Below are 16,204 nucleotides of genomic sequence, written 5' to 3' on the forward strand. Positions count from 1 at the left end.
AATTTATTCGTAGTATAATTGCTCCCCTTAACATACTAATTTGTTTCTTATTTGAAGATTGAGTTGATTAACTTATGAGCAGCTCCATTGGGAAGTGAAATTATCGTCGAGGTTTCTTTAATTATTTAGTATACTTTATTTCTATAAGAAAACTCATACGGAATGATAGACAGATGATGATAGACTGATAGACATAGGCTTCAACGCAATTTTTTTTAGAGCTTTTGGGATGGAATTTTCTTGACTTTCTTGTACATTGATACTATAAAATTTTAATACATGAAATTGGCTTGCGTTCTTACACTTTTCCTGCTAACTTTCAGAGTGTAAAGAAATACGTTTATTACATATCCCATAAATTATTCATAAATTAGTTTTATTTAGCTTCAGCAGATTGATTTTATTTTTCGTTGCTTACTTTATTGAAGGAGACTAATATTTTCTTAATTTTTTTGTACATTGATATTATATATTAAATTATCATATTTATATGTTTAGTACATGAAATTGGTTTGCGTTCCTTTACTTTTCCTGCCTATTTTTGTTTTGAATAGTGTTACCAACTACAAATTACAGATCGTAAAGTACTAAGTTTAATCAAGATTCCAAGTCTATAATTCTTAAAAATATGGAAGTAAAATTACCACCATTTTTCGAAATTGTATTGATTTTTTTACTATTGGTAGAAAACAATGAATTTCAAAATATTTCAGAGCATGCGTATACTTAATGTTTGTTCAACTCAAAAATAAAGAGTTCAGCTTATAACAAGCTGTATCCAGTTATGATGAATGTTTGCTAGTTTACAATGCTTCGAGTATGCTCTAGGTATATTCTATTCTATGTTCTATTCTGGGAAAATATAATCCTGGCTGATAAAACTACCTGGATGAGCATCAAGAGTAGTTCAAGTGCATAAGCTATGCAAATAATTACGTATACGTAATTGTGTGCATATGGTAGGTAGATAAATAATAAATCAAATTGCCCAGAACTCAAACTGTGTTAACGAATATTTGCAGGAAATATAACAAATGCGAGAATTTCAAGGAAACTCTGCGAGTGTGTGAAAGGTTAAAAAGGACAATGAGGTATTTGCTGTGATGGTCAAACCGCAGCTAGACAATTGCAATTGCAGTGACAACCCTGAAATTAATCCCGTCTGCCCAGCAGCCAAGCTGGTGCCCTTGCCCTTGCCTCTGACCATGTGCTTGCAGCATGCCCCTCCATGCCACCCATGCCACCAAATCCCAAGCTCACGCCCTCTCAATGTCACTTGCAGAAACCGGCAGCCGGCAGTCGAGAGTCGACAACGGACCTTGGCAATGATGAGAGGAGTCGCTGCAGCAGAGGAGAGCCGAAGCGGAGAATAGGGAGCAGCAAGTGGAGCCTAGCACTGCTGCAAGGCTGCAGCTGCCACCCCGTGTAGAGTGTGTGCTGTGTGTGTGTGTGTGCAACATTGGATTGTGCATACGGAAATGCGCATGCTTGTGTGTCCTTGCCCTTGGTAGTGGCAATGTGGCAGCGACTATGCAAGGGTCTCTGCTCATAGTGCCCCTGAAAATTGTTAACCTTCGTGCAGCGCCGATGTACGAAGGACATACATACGTTGCAAATGTGCAAATGTGCAACGTTGCAACAACATACACAAAACAGCATCGAACATGCGCGTTGCATTTTCTTCTCTCCGACCAACAAAAAGAGAGTTGCAGAATCGAGTGAACCTCCCCACGCTCCCAAAAATAGTATGGAAAAAGGGTGTCGTCTGGCTGCCCCTGCCCCACAAAAAACGCAACATACAACACGAAACAGAAACAGGACGAAATTCAATGGCTCTGTCATTGCCAAAAGACCATGATATTTAACTAACGTCAGACTGTGAAGGTAAAAGTCGACAAAATAAAAATGCGAAAACGAGGAGAGAAAACCTTACAATATCTGTGAATAGTAGTCTAACCTTACAACTACGAGTAGAGGTCGCCTGCAGGCAGGTTGGCTAAAGCAGGGAAAAAGGAAAACAATACAGTTATTATGGCAACTAAAAAGAAGCTCGGCAAGACATCGCTTGAGGGTTGCAACTCCAGACAGACAATCCACAGAATGTTTGGCATTAAATGATGACCCACCCACTGAAGATTTTTGCAATTATATTCGTACATTTGTAATTTCTATGCGACGATGTCGACAACAACGACAGCGTCGACGACACAACTCCCGGAATTCTGTGCCAAACTTTGCAACCCCAAAAAAATATAAAGCACACATTCACTGCCATAAATAAGGACACAAAACTACACAGCTAGACGCAATTGAAACCAAGCGAAACAACTGCGAATCCTTTTAAACTTGTCGGTGGTGGAGAAGGATATACCCTTTAATTGAAATAAAGAAACACTTCCAATATAATAAGGCTCTACTTTTATTTCTACATTTATAATCGATATAATAAATTATTTTATATAATATGTACCTGTAATTACTAATGGTTAACCAAATAAGAAATTTAAAAACATTTTTTTTTATTTTTAGTTATTAAAGTAAAAGTTTAGTAGAAGAAGGTTAAGGTTTTTCAAAAAAAAACATATTATTATATATAAAATTAAATATTGTTGTTTTATAAATGTATAAGAAAAAATTAAAAACTTCAAAATTAATTTGGAATTCCTGAATTTTCTATACCATTTCAATTTTTCCATATTTTATAAAAGGAATCCAACAAACGAATTACAAATTTAGTTAAACCTGAAATGTTTCCAATAAATTCTAAAATATTTTAAATAGTATTCAGAAAAATTAAAAATTTTAATTTTCCATAAAATACGAGTACGTAATATGAAATATATTTTTTAGGGAATATATAATAAAGAATTTCCACAAAACAGAGTCAACATCCCAAAAGAAACGCTTTTCTCTTCAAAGAATTATACTTTGCCCTCCAATGCAGATATTAAGTGGAATTATTGCCATTCCTCATAAATTTGTCTTATTTGTCATACTCATTTTAATGCATTGTCTAAGGGGTATTATAACAGCGCTAATCTGCAGTCCAACACTTCCGTCGCCATCCCCGCAGTCGCAGTCGTCGTCGTCGTCGTCGTCGTCGTTGTCGTTGTCGTAGTTGCTGTCGTCGTCATCGGCCGCTTCTTGTTCATTGCACCCCCAACGTATTGTACATTGACTTCTCTGGGCTACGTTTTGTTTCCTGCATTCGCCGACAGCGGCAGCGACAGCGACGTCGCTACAATGCGCTGCTCTCACGCTCACGCTCTCGTTCTGGTTCTGGCTTCTGCTTCTGGGCGCTGTCCTCTCTCATGCTTTTACGCTCTCTCTCTCTCTTGCTGTCATCGCTCTCTCTCGCATTGGGTGTTGGTGAGCGACATTACCATACCACGACCTACCTTACCCACACCCACAGTGTGCGCTTTCAGCTTCAGCTTTCTGCTTTGGGCTTTGGCCATTCTTCCATGCACAACTCCAGCCCAGTCGGACTAGAGTCTGATGGTGTCTGCTGTTATTGTTGTTGTTGTTGCTGGCAACGTTGACGTCGCAGTCGACGCTGCTGCACCAATTCGCAGTTCGTTTTCATATTGAAAGTAGAATTTTTCACTTTTGCAAATTTCTGTCTCGTTTCAGTCGCGTTAACGACGTCATGTCGCACGTTTGTTCTCCACTTGGTTTTGCTGCTCACAGATCTGTCAGACTAATGTCAGCTACAGCTTCAGCTTCAGCTCCAGATGCGCCACAAATCTTGTTTTTATGGTCGCCTCTCTTAGTCTGACGGTATACACATATACAGCATAAATTAAGAAACGATTAACTTTCATTTTGTGAATGTTGAGAACTTTCGGTCGAACGCGAGAAGAATTCTCCAAGTGAACAAATTATTTAATTGTGACTGTTAAAAATTAAAATATTTAACTAATTGGACATTTTAAAGTGTTAATGATCATTGTGATGTGCTACAAAGACTGTCTAACAAATGAAAATAAATATAATACATAAAACTGGGACTATTCACAAAGGAACTCTTTATCTTATACATATATGGTTCTCTAGAACTTTTCTAGTTGATTTTGATTTATGTAAAAAAACGTTGTCTAGGTCTTTGTTTACTTCTTTTAGTTTTTTTTTATTGTCTGCACTCGTCAATTTGACCTTTCACTCTCAGCATCACTTCACCCTTAACTAAATTAATCTGTCACGCCCATAACCCGCCTTTGAACTCCTCCCAATAAATGCAAATAATTCATTCTTAAGTCTGTTTATAGTAGTAGTAGCTGTATATATGTCTAAATGTAGAGCTCATCTCATTAGGTTGTCTGTCCAAAATGTCTGACTCATTCCACCCCCCAACCATACATTTGCACAACTTTAAACTCCAGACATTGCAACCCTCATTAAGCCCCAAACCCCGACTGTCTGGCCGAAAACGGGGCTGCAACTCCAATTACCCACACAGCCATCACTGCGCCTGTTCACCCCAATAACCCCATCACCCCAATCCCACTTTTATTTTTTACAGTGCGCTGCTCACTCAACTGTAGCGCCGCTGTAGACGCGCTGTTAAGTAACAGTGACACACAGCAATTGCAATCTGTTAACCTTGCCTTGGTATTGGTGAACTTGACTAAAACACGCGCTAGCCTAGCAGCGCTTTGCTCTTACGTTTCGCTCTCTCGGGCTCTCTTGCTTTTTGCTTGCTTTATGTTCTCTCTCGCTTTTCGTTCAAGTTCTTTTGCACACACTCACACATGCTAGTGTATGGGTTGTTTACTTGTGTGGATGGCGAGCAATGAGCATTCAGTGTTAAGGTCAATACATTTGTTGTGTTTTATTTCCACATGGCTGCGACTTCTATGTAGACTGCACATATGAGGTTGCATTTTGTTTGCTGATTAATTTGCTATTGAATGTTGTTGCACACACGCATACGCACACACACACATGTGTCACACATATTTTGATTGCGGCTTTTGTTTGGGGTCAAACTATTACGGTGACTGTGACGATCTGCCGTTTGCGGAAGCTTTTTAATGCTGAATTAGCCTTGAATTAGTTTTTACACTTTTGAAATTGACTCACTCAGCTATGCATCATTCTTGATATTTGAAACGTGACTAGAGTACTGTTAAAGTATCCAAATTATTATGTTTATTATTATAAACCACAAATCTATGTAACGAAGCAAAGAATAATTTTCTGACCGCTACAAAAAATAAATGTTGTGATTAGAATATTAGCTCATAAAATGGGTTTTCTGAGAATATACTTTTGATTATATTTTTAACTTTCGAGCTATTCGATAACCCATTTTATAGGTCAAATTATATATTTCCTAAACTTTTTTTGTACTTCTTTGAATTTTTTGTTTTCTCAGTTGATTTCATTGAAGCAAAAAAGAGTATAAAGTTGGTATATTTTTGTACAAGAAAATTCCTTTGCTGTTGCTTGCTGAAATGTGAACCTACCTCAATGCGTAACTCAGTCTGTTGTTGTCTGCGTGTTAGTTTCGTCTCCTACGCACCATGGCAAAAAATCACCCAAAACGCATTGTTTGTTATTGGACGGAAATTGCCACCCACTCAAACTCCAATATCGCGTGTGCAGAAAGTTGCCAAAAAAAAGGGAAAGAAAAAGAAGAACAACCCTCAATGAAAAAGAACAACCCCCAAACATGCAACTCCATTTGGACCCCACTCAGTCTACAAATTGTTAACCCCAAAACGGAAAGGGGGGTTTTCACACGTTTCGCTCGCCTTCTCATTCGCGTTTATTTTTGTTTATTTATGTTTTGGTTTTTGTATTCTTTGCAGCTTTCGTTTCCTCATACAAAAAATCGCTCTCACCTTCGCTGCGTTCGCTCGCAAGTGGCGCTCTCTCGCCATTGGAGTGCTCTCTTAGTTTTGGCGCTCTCACTGTCTGTCTCTCTCTCGCTCAGACGGGCCCACTTTGCAGTGCAGTAGAAACAGCGACGTCGGCGAACGGTTTTCACTTTCATTGTGCAGCTTATTCGCCTGTTCTCTCACACACATACGTACGTACAGAGAGCACACACTCTTGCTCTCAGCAGGTTCTGTTCTGTTCTGTTCGTGTTTCGTGTTCTGGTCTGGCAGCTTTTGCGATTTTCAGTTTCAGTCAGAGAAAGTACGGCGCACGCAGCGGTTGCGAAATTCAAAGCGCGTCCCAATTAACCATAAAGCAAAAGCATAACAAAAGCATCAACGTTAAACGTTAAACAAATTTTGCTTTCAAATTGATAATAAATTCATTGAAAACAAAATGTGCAATAATAATAATATTCAATGCAGTCCCCTGACATCGCCTAGCTGCAAAAACAGTGATTGAAAACCGTAAACCATAAAACGTACAACTCCGTGTTTCGGCTTCGAGCTCCCGTGTCCGCATCGCATCGCATCGCATCGAATCGAATCGAATCGAATCGCGTCGCGCTGTGTCCTTGTCCTTGTGCAGCGCCCAACGAGCGAAACAGCTGTTGGTTGGTATTCTAGTTCTCGTCCTCGTCCTCGTCCTTGTCCTCGTCCATACATCCTCGACCACATCCTCGTCCTCGTTCTCGTCCTTCGTCGGATCACCTTGCTCTTGAACGCTGCTGCGAGGCGCCCTCCAATGTCAGTGCCACAGCCACAGCCACACTCAGAATCAGAATCAGAGTCAGAGCCAGTTCCAATGTCATCGTATTGAGTTTTCGCAAAAATATATATTTTCGGTACTCTACTCTATGCATGTTCATATTTTGAGATACATCCATATCGACGACGTGTATCCATCGGATACATATTCACATACGACAACCCTTTGGCAGCGCCTCAAACGTTCCCAGCTGTTGCTGGGAAAGCAATGCACATAACCAAAAACAAAAACCAAAACATCAACATCAACAACAACAACAACAAGAATATCACAAAACGAAATGAAAACGCAAAAGGAAAATCACCGAGAATGTTAGACGAGAATTGTGTAGATATGCAACAGCAGCAGTTCAATTGTCTCGCAATGTGTTTTAACAAGTTGTTTCTATTAAATAAATGCATAAATTACTATTCGGCAGGTGCAAAGTTCAAATGTCTAAAATAAGCGCTAAAAATAATGGAAACCCCAACAACAAAAACAACATCAAAATAATAATTATTATTAACAAAGTGACATAATCGCGATTCATTTACTTTCTTTAAAAGAAATTGTGTCAGTCAGACGGCCTTCAACAAAAAGCAAAGCTCACACGAATCCAAAATACCCAGCAACAAAAATAATAAATTTATAATCACAACTATATATTTTTATAACGGCATTTTACCTGTACGATTGTACAATAAAGAAGTTCGATAAAAAGTTAAAAAAAAAAACAAAATAAAACAAAAATTTAATGCTCAGGTGAAACAAATTTAAAAATAAAAGTAATTTAAGCAGCAATTGTGTTGTATTTTTTGTGTAAAATTTAAATAAAAAATATAAAATCTATTTTTGGAGCAAAAGCATAACAAATATATATTATTCATAAAAAGTATATACATATAAATATAAAATACAAATGTTAAACTACAATACTACAATATAATGTTATTAAACATTCGTCTATAATCATTACAAACATCAGTCTAATTTCAACAATCTAATATAGCAAAACATTTGCGAGTATTCAGCATCATCATAAATCTATCAACTATATATCCAACAAATGCATTAAATATATACATATATATATATATATATACATAAATATAATTATATTTTTGCATATTATTACTCAACAATTTTAAACAATCAACAATCATCAATCAAGCAAAGAATCAATCAGGTCTTTATATAATTTAACAAACAAATGTAAGTTCACAAAGAAAACTTGATATAATTTATGGAAATTACAATTTCACAATCTAATTGATGTTTTCATTAAGTAATCGGAATATAACAAGCAACAATTAACTTTTAGTTAGGATTTTAGAATAAGTTTTAAAGCGTGCTTTGTGATTAAGCTTCATATCCATATTTTTCTGTCCGTCCATCTGTTTAAACGCCACAATCTCTGGTTCTATAAGAGCTAGAAATTTGAAATTTTTAATATATCTTCCTGAATGCTAAATACAATAAAAGATTTTTTTTTTAATTTTTAAATATTCACTAACAACAAAAAAATGAATTTTAAAAATTTGAATTTTTCAGATACTTAAAGCGTTGTTTGCGATTAACCTTCATTTCCATATTTTTCTGTCCGTCCATCTGTTTAAACGCCACAATCTCTGGTTCTATAAGAGCTAGAGATTTGAAATTTGGAATATATCTTCCTTAATGCTAAAGACACTTCTGGAATTTTTTTTATTTTAAAATATTTATAAACAAAAATAAGAAAAATAAAATAAATGTGAATAATTTGAATTTTTGCAGATACTTAAAATACCTATAACATACTCAGAAGAAAAGTAAAACGCTGCTGTGGAGAGACGGAAAGATCGAACAAGAAGTATTATTAGTATTTAACGTTTGAAAAAGCAAAGAAAGAAAAAAAAACAAAAGAAAAGAAAAACAACATCCTCATTATAAACGGAAAAGCCTCATTAACTTTAGATCGATATACAGCTCTGGGCAGGTTTAAGGGCAACGCTAGCAAAGTAAGCAACAATTCTAGGATACTACGAACACATATAAGAACGTATATATATAGTTTAGATATATCTCTAACTATATTTTGGAAAATAACTTTGCAACTTTGAAGGCTGAAAACATTTTGATAATACCGTAAAACAAAAAAAGAAAAAACACACACACAATTACTGGATAAATTTGCAACAAGTGTAAAGAAGAAGAGACTGATTTTTACAAGAAAAAGAAGCGTGAGTGAGAGAGAAGAGGCGGATCAGAGGCAAAGCAAGTGATTCAGGATTAAATCCAATAAGAAAACAAAAGAGAGACCACAGCACGCACACACACACACACAGAGAGAAAACATATTTCTACATTTCTATTACCATAAATAAAACGCCTTACATACTGCAACATGTTGAAGAAACTCAAATGCATGGAGGCGGCAGCAGCCGCAGCAGCAGCTGCAGCGGCAGCAACCAATGCCACAGCAGCAACCACATCAACAACTGCGGCTGCTGTTGCAGCAAAGCCAGTGATCAAGACGGAGCCCATAGACTACGAGTTGTTGCACCTCGAGGAGCAGGAGCGACGCCAGGCGGAGCCCAGCAGCAGCAGCAGCAGCAACGGAGTGGATAAGCCAGCAACAGTTGCTGCTGCAACAGCAACATCAGCGCCGCAGCAACGCTACACGCATGTGCAAGTGCAGACGGTGCCGCCGCGACAGCCAACGGGACTCACCACACCTGGTGGCACACAGAAGGTGATACTGACGCCACGCGTGGAGTACGTGCAACAGCGCAAGCAGCTGTATGCCACAGAGAGTGCCACAGCGCCGCAGATCATCATCACGCGCAGCTTGCCGCAGTCGCAGACGGTGCAGCAGCGTCGCCACTCGACGAGTCCCTCCTCCACGCACTACACACAACAACAGCAGCAGCAGCAGCAACAACATGCACAGCAGCAACAACAACGTTTGGCGCACTCGCCACCGCCGTTGCATCATCAACAGGAGCAACAACAGCAGCAACATGTTCGTGTTATACGCGATGGTCGCCTGTATGAGGAGTCGCTTGTCTGTGCTGCCGGCGTGCGGCGTCTCTCGGTGTCGCCACCGCCGTTGCATCATCATTCCCGCTCCGCGCCCGTTTCGCCGGTGATCACCAGACGCGCTTACGTTGAGCAGCCGCCGAATCATGTGCAATATCAGCAGCAGCAGCAATGTCAGACACCGCCGTTGGCACCGCCGCCCACGCCGCCACCGCCACCACCACCGCTGCCGCCACCTGTCAAGCAGCAGCAACATTCGCAGCAACAGCAACCACAGCAATACATTGCTGCCACGCCGCCAACAGCAGCGGCTCGCAAATTTGTGGTCAGCACGAGCACGCGTCACGTCAACGTCATTGCAGCCAATCATTTTCAACAGCAGCAGCAACAGCAACAACAGCAGCAGCAACATCTTGCACAGCAGCAGCAACATTTAGCGATTGCCAATGTCAGCTCAAGCAGCGCTGCTTCCTCTTCCTCTGCCTGCCCCTCGACCTCCTCAGCGCACATCTTTCGTGCGCCCATCGTCTCCAGCAGCAGCAGCAGCAGCAGCGGCGGCAACAGCAACGGCAGCAGCAATGGCAATGCTAGCAACAGCAATGGCTGTCAGCAACAGTTGGCGTCGCATCACAGCAACAACAACAGCAATCACAATTCGGCTATGCGTCCACCACCGCCGCCGCCACCGCCGAAACTCAAGCATGCAGCCAACAATCACAACGGCAACAACAGCAGCAGCAGCAACAACAACAGCAACAACAACAGCAGCAGTAACAACAACAGCAATGGAGAAGAACCCTCCAGCTCAATTCCTGATCTAGGTAAGTCTTTAAATCTGCCCACAACAGACAGTTAACTGTAAACATATAGAAAGAGTGTCATTAAGTAGTTGACCCTGGATGCAACTTGTCACACACGCAACGATTGCATAGCAACTGGTTCTAGTTCTGCTTCGATTTCTGCTGCCCGTAAATAACTCATTTATTTGCATAACATAACATAACACAACATATATTATTTAGCACATTCATCAACTCGATGCATTGCAATATAATCGAATTCATTGGCTTCGTTTTTAGTTAAGCAAACAACAAACAGCAAAATCGAATTGCAGTTTATGGAGCTGTTGAACAGTTATTTAGCTTAAACAAGTCATATCAAGTGACAACAAACAACTTTTAATTCACACAACGAATTATGTATACGCTGATCAAGTTAAACAACGAATAAAGAAATGGATTGAAACTTTTCAGAACTCTTTTGCCTTGAATTCGAATTTTGGATGTTATTTAAGAAATACTTTTTAATAGGGAAAAGCGCTTACTTACTACGGGTCTTAGTTGCCTTGGCTGGCAATCTGTTATATTTTGCACTCTTCTATATCAATATATCAAAAATATCATTTGGTATTTTTATTATATATATTATAATATATATATTATATATTATAAGTGAGAAAGCTACAGTCGAGTGTACTCGACTATGAGATACCCGCTACCCATTTTGAATAAAAGAAATATATTTTGCGGTATTTTTCTCAAAATATACCAAATATACTAAAAATACCAAAAATATACCAAATGGTATGTTTGGTATATCGATATAGTACCGCACTCAAAATATACCATAGACAGCACAATATACCAGACTGTCGGCCAAAGCAACTAAGACCCCTAGTAAGTAGGCGTTTTTGACCATACAAAAGTAATTCTTTAATAACTTCGACAGTTTTTATCTGATCGCAACCAAATTTTCATGAATCATAACTACTATAGTAATTATTATCTATACCAAAATTCGCAACTCTAGCTTTGAAATTACGCTTGTTATTCGATTTTTTTGATTTGCGGGGGCGGAAGTGGGCGTGACAAAATTTGAAACAAACTTGATCTGCGTGCAAACATAACAAATGCTGTCGAAAATTATAGCTCTATCTCTTATAGTCTCTGAGATCTAGGTGTTCATATGGACAGACGGACAGACGGACGGACGGACAGACGGACATGGCTATATCGTCTTGGCTGTTGACGCTGATCAAGAATATATATACTTTATAGGGTCGGAGATGCCTCCTTCTATCTGTTACATACATTTCCTGCCGGCACAAAGTTATAATACCCTTCTACCCTATGGGTAGCGGGTATAAAAAAAGTCACGGGTATCGCACAGTGAAGCACACTCGACAGTAGCTGTCTTACTGGTTATTTGAGAATTAAATGCTTAAGAATTTAATCTTGATTTACTTGTATTTTGTCTTTATGCGACAAAAATAGTATTAACTCAAACTCAAAAATTAGACAGCACTAAAAATTTGAAAGTATCTTGAAGAATTCTGTTAATTCTATTTTCTACTATTTGTATTACTAATTATTATTATGTTATGAAAATTTAATACAATTTTAGTATTATAAAATTTTTGTTGTTGAGTATTATTTGAATTACTTGTTTTAAAATACAATAAATAATAATTCAAACTTAATAGCCCGACAGTAATAACCTTTTGCAGCTTCCCATTTCCGCCATAGTGCATTAATAAATGCATCATCTATAGCTGCAGTTAGATGCCTTCGAGACTGACCCTGACCTTGGTTACGTATACGTAATCAGGTCATAGAAAACATTGCTCAATGTGTTGCATATCATGTAACACAGTGATTATACCCTTAGCAAGCGAATCGACATTAGTTGAGGTAGAGTTAGTAACGGTTGTTTTTACAACCACAAAGGTCAGATCGGATATTTAGATAATGCCACAAAAAATGACTAATGGACAATCCATACCATAAATTGTGATACTTACACCATTTCGATGATGTTTTGACAATGGCAAAATGAACGGAAGTGATTAGCACTCACTCAATTCATTCAGTTTACAAATGCGATTGCACAACTTGTAAAACATTGAACTAACGGCAACACAAATTAACGCCTAATTCGATTTATTTGCTTAAGCGATCAGTTTTGTCTTCTATCGAAATCTGTATACAAATGTATTTATACATTTTGTAGCATATGTAGAATATATATATATATATTGTATATTCATAATGATATTAGCGCTATTCGGAACGTGGCTGAGCTGCGCCTCGAAATTATTTATTTATATTAAATTGAAATTGGAATTGAAATTGTTCTCAGGGGTCGCATTCTCTGCCCCTGATCACGCCGCCGGTCCATTCTCTCTCCTCTCTCTCTCTCTCTCTCTCTCTCTCGCTGCTGCGACTTGATTTGCGTTGAAATTGCGTTTACTCTGTGAATAATACAGGAGAGGGGATTTTGATTAGTAGAAACATAACAGAAAGTGTGATCTATTTCTAAATAGAAATTATATTAAATCCGTATTGATTGATGGTTTCCAAAAAATAATGTAATCTACTTATATATAATTTTTTACCATAAAAATCAATTTATTAAAAGTATTTCTACTTTAAATTTTATACATTCTTGAAGTAAATCAAATCTTTAGTGAAAAGTTCATAACATTGGATTTTCAATTCAATAAACTTTGTGTTGTAAATGTGCCTATATTATATATATTAACATATCGTAATTAGTATAATAAACGATACCGTATTAAGGTTTAAAAAATCCTTTACTTTGTTGTATGGTCACACTTGAACTTAACTCTCTCTTTGTCTTTAAATTCAATAAATCGATGTTGTGTATTTTATTTCGAAACTGATATTGACACTGAAATATTTTTCTTTAACTAAAAGTTGCTTCAATTTTTCTTCCACAATTTTATCAGCAATTCACATTCATATATATTTCTTTCCTCTTGTGCATTTCTCTTTCCACTTTACAGAGCATCGCTTAGTCGTGTGCATTGCCAACGCACGCTTTTTTATTTATTTTTATTTGTATTTTGTCTTGGCGGTTGGGTGTTATTGTCAAGGCTGCGTGCTTTTTTTGTTTGTGTGTTAATTTCGTATATACGATAATTCTTTTGCGTGTCTGTTATTTCTGTTTTTTTGTTGCTGTTTTCGACTGACGCTTTTACCTTGAACTTCAACTGGAATAAACTTGGCGCTCAGCTTTCAATTCACAATTCCACCCAAAAAAACAATAACAAATGCTGCTGCCACTTGCAGATACCCTGTAGACAAACAAGTAAACAATTTGTCGATGTATGTTAATCATATGCAACGTGAACTAGTTATCATTAATATCAAGTATACGCAGCAGCAAATGTTTGCCATAATATTGCCCATAAGCATTTAGCAATGGGTGTTTTGTAGGTAATTCGAACTGTGTTTAATAAATTGAATTTTATATACTATATAAATACAATAAACACAATTCACGCTTACTCTGCACTACTCACATCTCACATTACGTATACGCACATGCTGCTGTAAAAATGTGTGTGTTTTGTTTTGTTCGTTGTGATTTGTTTTATATATTTTATTTTATTGTGTGACAGCGAAATTTGCATTGGTAATTTGCCATGAAGTATCCGCTCTGTCTGCGCTGTCTGCATACCATTGACGCCTTTTTCCTTTCATTCGGAGTTATGTTAAACTAAGCTGAAAATTCGCTAAAAATAGAGTTCATCAGAAGTGTAATTCTATTATCATATTTAAATAAGAACTCTGTGATTAATACACATGCCTATTAAAAGTGCGATTTATACGCAAACCTGTTCCCCCAATTCCCAGTTAAAAAAGTGGCAGAATGTGCGGAGTGGAACCGTCATCGGCCTTTCAAATGATTTCATTCTGTCGGTTTCAACGTGAACAAATGTCTCGAATATGCTCAGTTATAGGAAACGAATACAAACGAGTATATATAATACATATGCTACTTATATATGTATGTATGTATATAAATGGACAGTCGGGCAGTAGATTGTTTTTTTTTTTATTTATTTTTTTATTATTACTTTTTTATTGTACTGTCGCTTGACTAATAGTATATAAACAAGTCTGTGCTGTCTGTTCTGTCTACTACCCGTTATTGTTGTTGTTGTTGTTGGTTTGTGCTTATTAAAAGTTAAGTAAATAAAAGTCAAGGCCAACTGGGGTGCAGATCGTGTTCTGATAGATTTATGTGCCTTTAAATGGGTCGCTGTCGTTGCCGTTGCCGTTGTCGTTGTTGCTAGTGTGAAAGTGGAAGCTGCTGCCAATCTGTTGTTACCTGTCCTTTACCTGTTCAATCGTAGTTCAAACAATCTCTGAATCAATCTAATCTAATGGATATTAAAAGGCATTCGCTTAGTACAACGTACATTTCATGCTCTCCTTCCTTTCATAGATGTGTTTTCTCGCTCGAACGTAGTTTGAATTCGGCTTAATAATCATATGAGTAAGGTTCGTTATAAGCATTTTTCATTTCATTGTTGATATTCGCACGAATGGCAACAATTGTCAACACAATTCCATTCGAAGAAGAGCGCAATACGTAATTCATAACAAGCGTGGGTGAGCATGACTCAGAGATACCCTGCACTTTTGATGTTGCGGTTTATGAAAAGCTATCAAATTATACAATTCATTCTTTTTACACGTTACTCAGAAAGGTAGAAAGGTATTATAAGTTTGTGCATCCATTAAATGTCGTTACTATGAGTCTTACTTGCTGATAATCTGGTATATTTTGCACTATGTGGTATATATTTAATTTAGTACTATATTAATATACTAAATAGTGCAGAATATGGTATAATTTGAATGTAGTACACCAATATACCAAACATATCCATTGGTATATTGACAGTATCTATTAAATGTCTTTACTAGGGGTCTTACTTGCTGATAATCTGGTATATTTTGGTATGCGGTATATTTTAAATTTATTATTAATATACCGAACATTGCACTATATGGTATACTTTGAATGTAGTACTACACCAATATACCAAATATAACCGTTGGTATATTGTCAGTATTTTTGCGGCATATTAATTCGGTATATTTTAAAATTAATACCGTACTGTTTTGTCTTTATTCAAAATGAGTAGCGCTTTTTTTTAGTATTTTTGCGGTATAATAATTTGGTATTTTTCAGACTAATACCGCACTTCTTGCTTTTATTGAAAAAATGGATGGCGTGTATCTCATAGTTGATCACACTCGATTAAATGCATACGCTCTCTTTTATACACATTTCGAAAGCTGGGTATATTTGCAGTATTGAATGAATTGCGAACATTTTTCCACGCTTCACATTTAATGCAATTGTCACAAACTTAATTAGCACTCGACTCGATTAAAGAGTGTTAAAATTGAGCTCGAGGAATGTGCGAAAACTAACAATACTCAATTACAAATTAATACAATTGTAATTTATTCAACTTTTCGATTTGCAATCACTTTTCATAGTGAAGTGAGCGTTAGCTTGACTTTCCAACGTATTAAAATATAACAATTTGAGATTAATTGATTGATTTTAGTTATAGAGAACTATAATTTAAGTATATGAAAATCTGTTACTTAAAATAAAACTGTGTAGAACTATAATTGATTTAAATGAAGATCTGTTACATAAAAAAGATAATTTAAATAATTTGAATTAAATCTCAATTTAATTGACAATGAACTATTCAAATGCTAGAAAA

At 37.0% G+C, this 16,204-nt stretch overlaps 1 protein-coding gene and 2 long non-coding RNA genes across 4 annotated transcripts in view; 1 reads left to right on the forward strand and 2 right to left on the reverse strand.

Moving 5' to 3' along the window:
- Positions 1-3,651: 3,651 nt before the first annotated feature.
- Positions 3,652-16,204, forward strand: part of LOC133844402 (ecdysone-induced protein 75B, isoforms C/D) — a 120,201-nt gene continuing 107,648 nt past the window's right edge. The window contains exons 1-3 of one of the 2 annotated variants that reach the window (XM_062278356.1): positions 3,652-3,780; positions 7,640-7,842; positions 8,404-10,469. In XM_062278356.1, coding sequence (XP_062134340.1) covers positions 9,014-10,469 — 1,456 coding nt within the window. In that variant the 5' untranslated portion in view covers positions 3,652-3,780; positions 7,640-7,842; positions 8,404-9,013. Of the gene's footprint in view, positions 3,781-7,605; positions 7,843-8,403; positions 10,470-16,204 lie in introns of those variants that run through there. The other variant, XM_062278354.1, reaches the window with a different exon arrangement.
- LOC133844403 (uncharacterized) lies at positions 3,814-5,340 on the reverse strand. The gene is made up of 3 exons (XR_009894604.1): positions 5,083-5,340; positions 4,937-5,026; positions 3,814-4,863 (listed from the first exon to the last, which is right to left on the reverse strand). It is a non-coding gene; the product is annotated as an uncharacterized LOC133844403 (long non-coding RNA).
- Positions 13,333-14,236, reverse strand: LOC133843355 (uncharacterized). Its single transcript, XR_009894497.1, has 2 exons — positions 13,959-14,236; positions 13,333-13,896 (listed from the first exon to the last, which is right to left on the reverse strand). It is a non-coding gene; the product is annotated as an uncharacterized LOC133843355 (long non-coding RNA).

The sequence above is a fragment of the Drosophila sulfurigaster genome, chromosome 3 (assembly GCF_023558435.1).
Source record: "Drosophila sulfurigaster albostrigata strain 15112-1811.04 chromosome 3, ASM2355843v2, whole genome shotgun sequence".
Lineage (NCBI taxonomy): Eukaryota > Metazoa > Arthropoda > Insecta > Diptera > Drosophilidae > Drosophila > Drosophila sulfurigaster.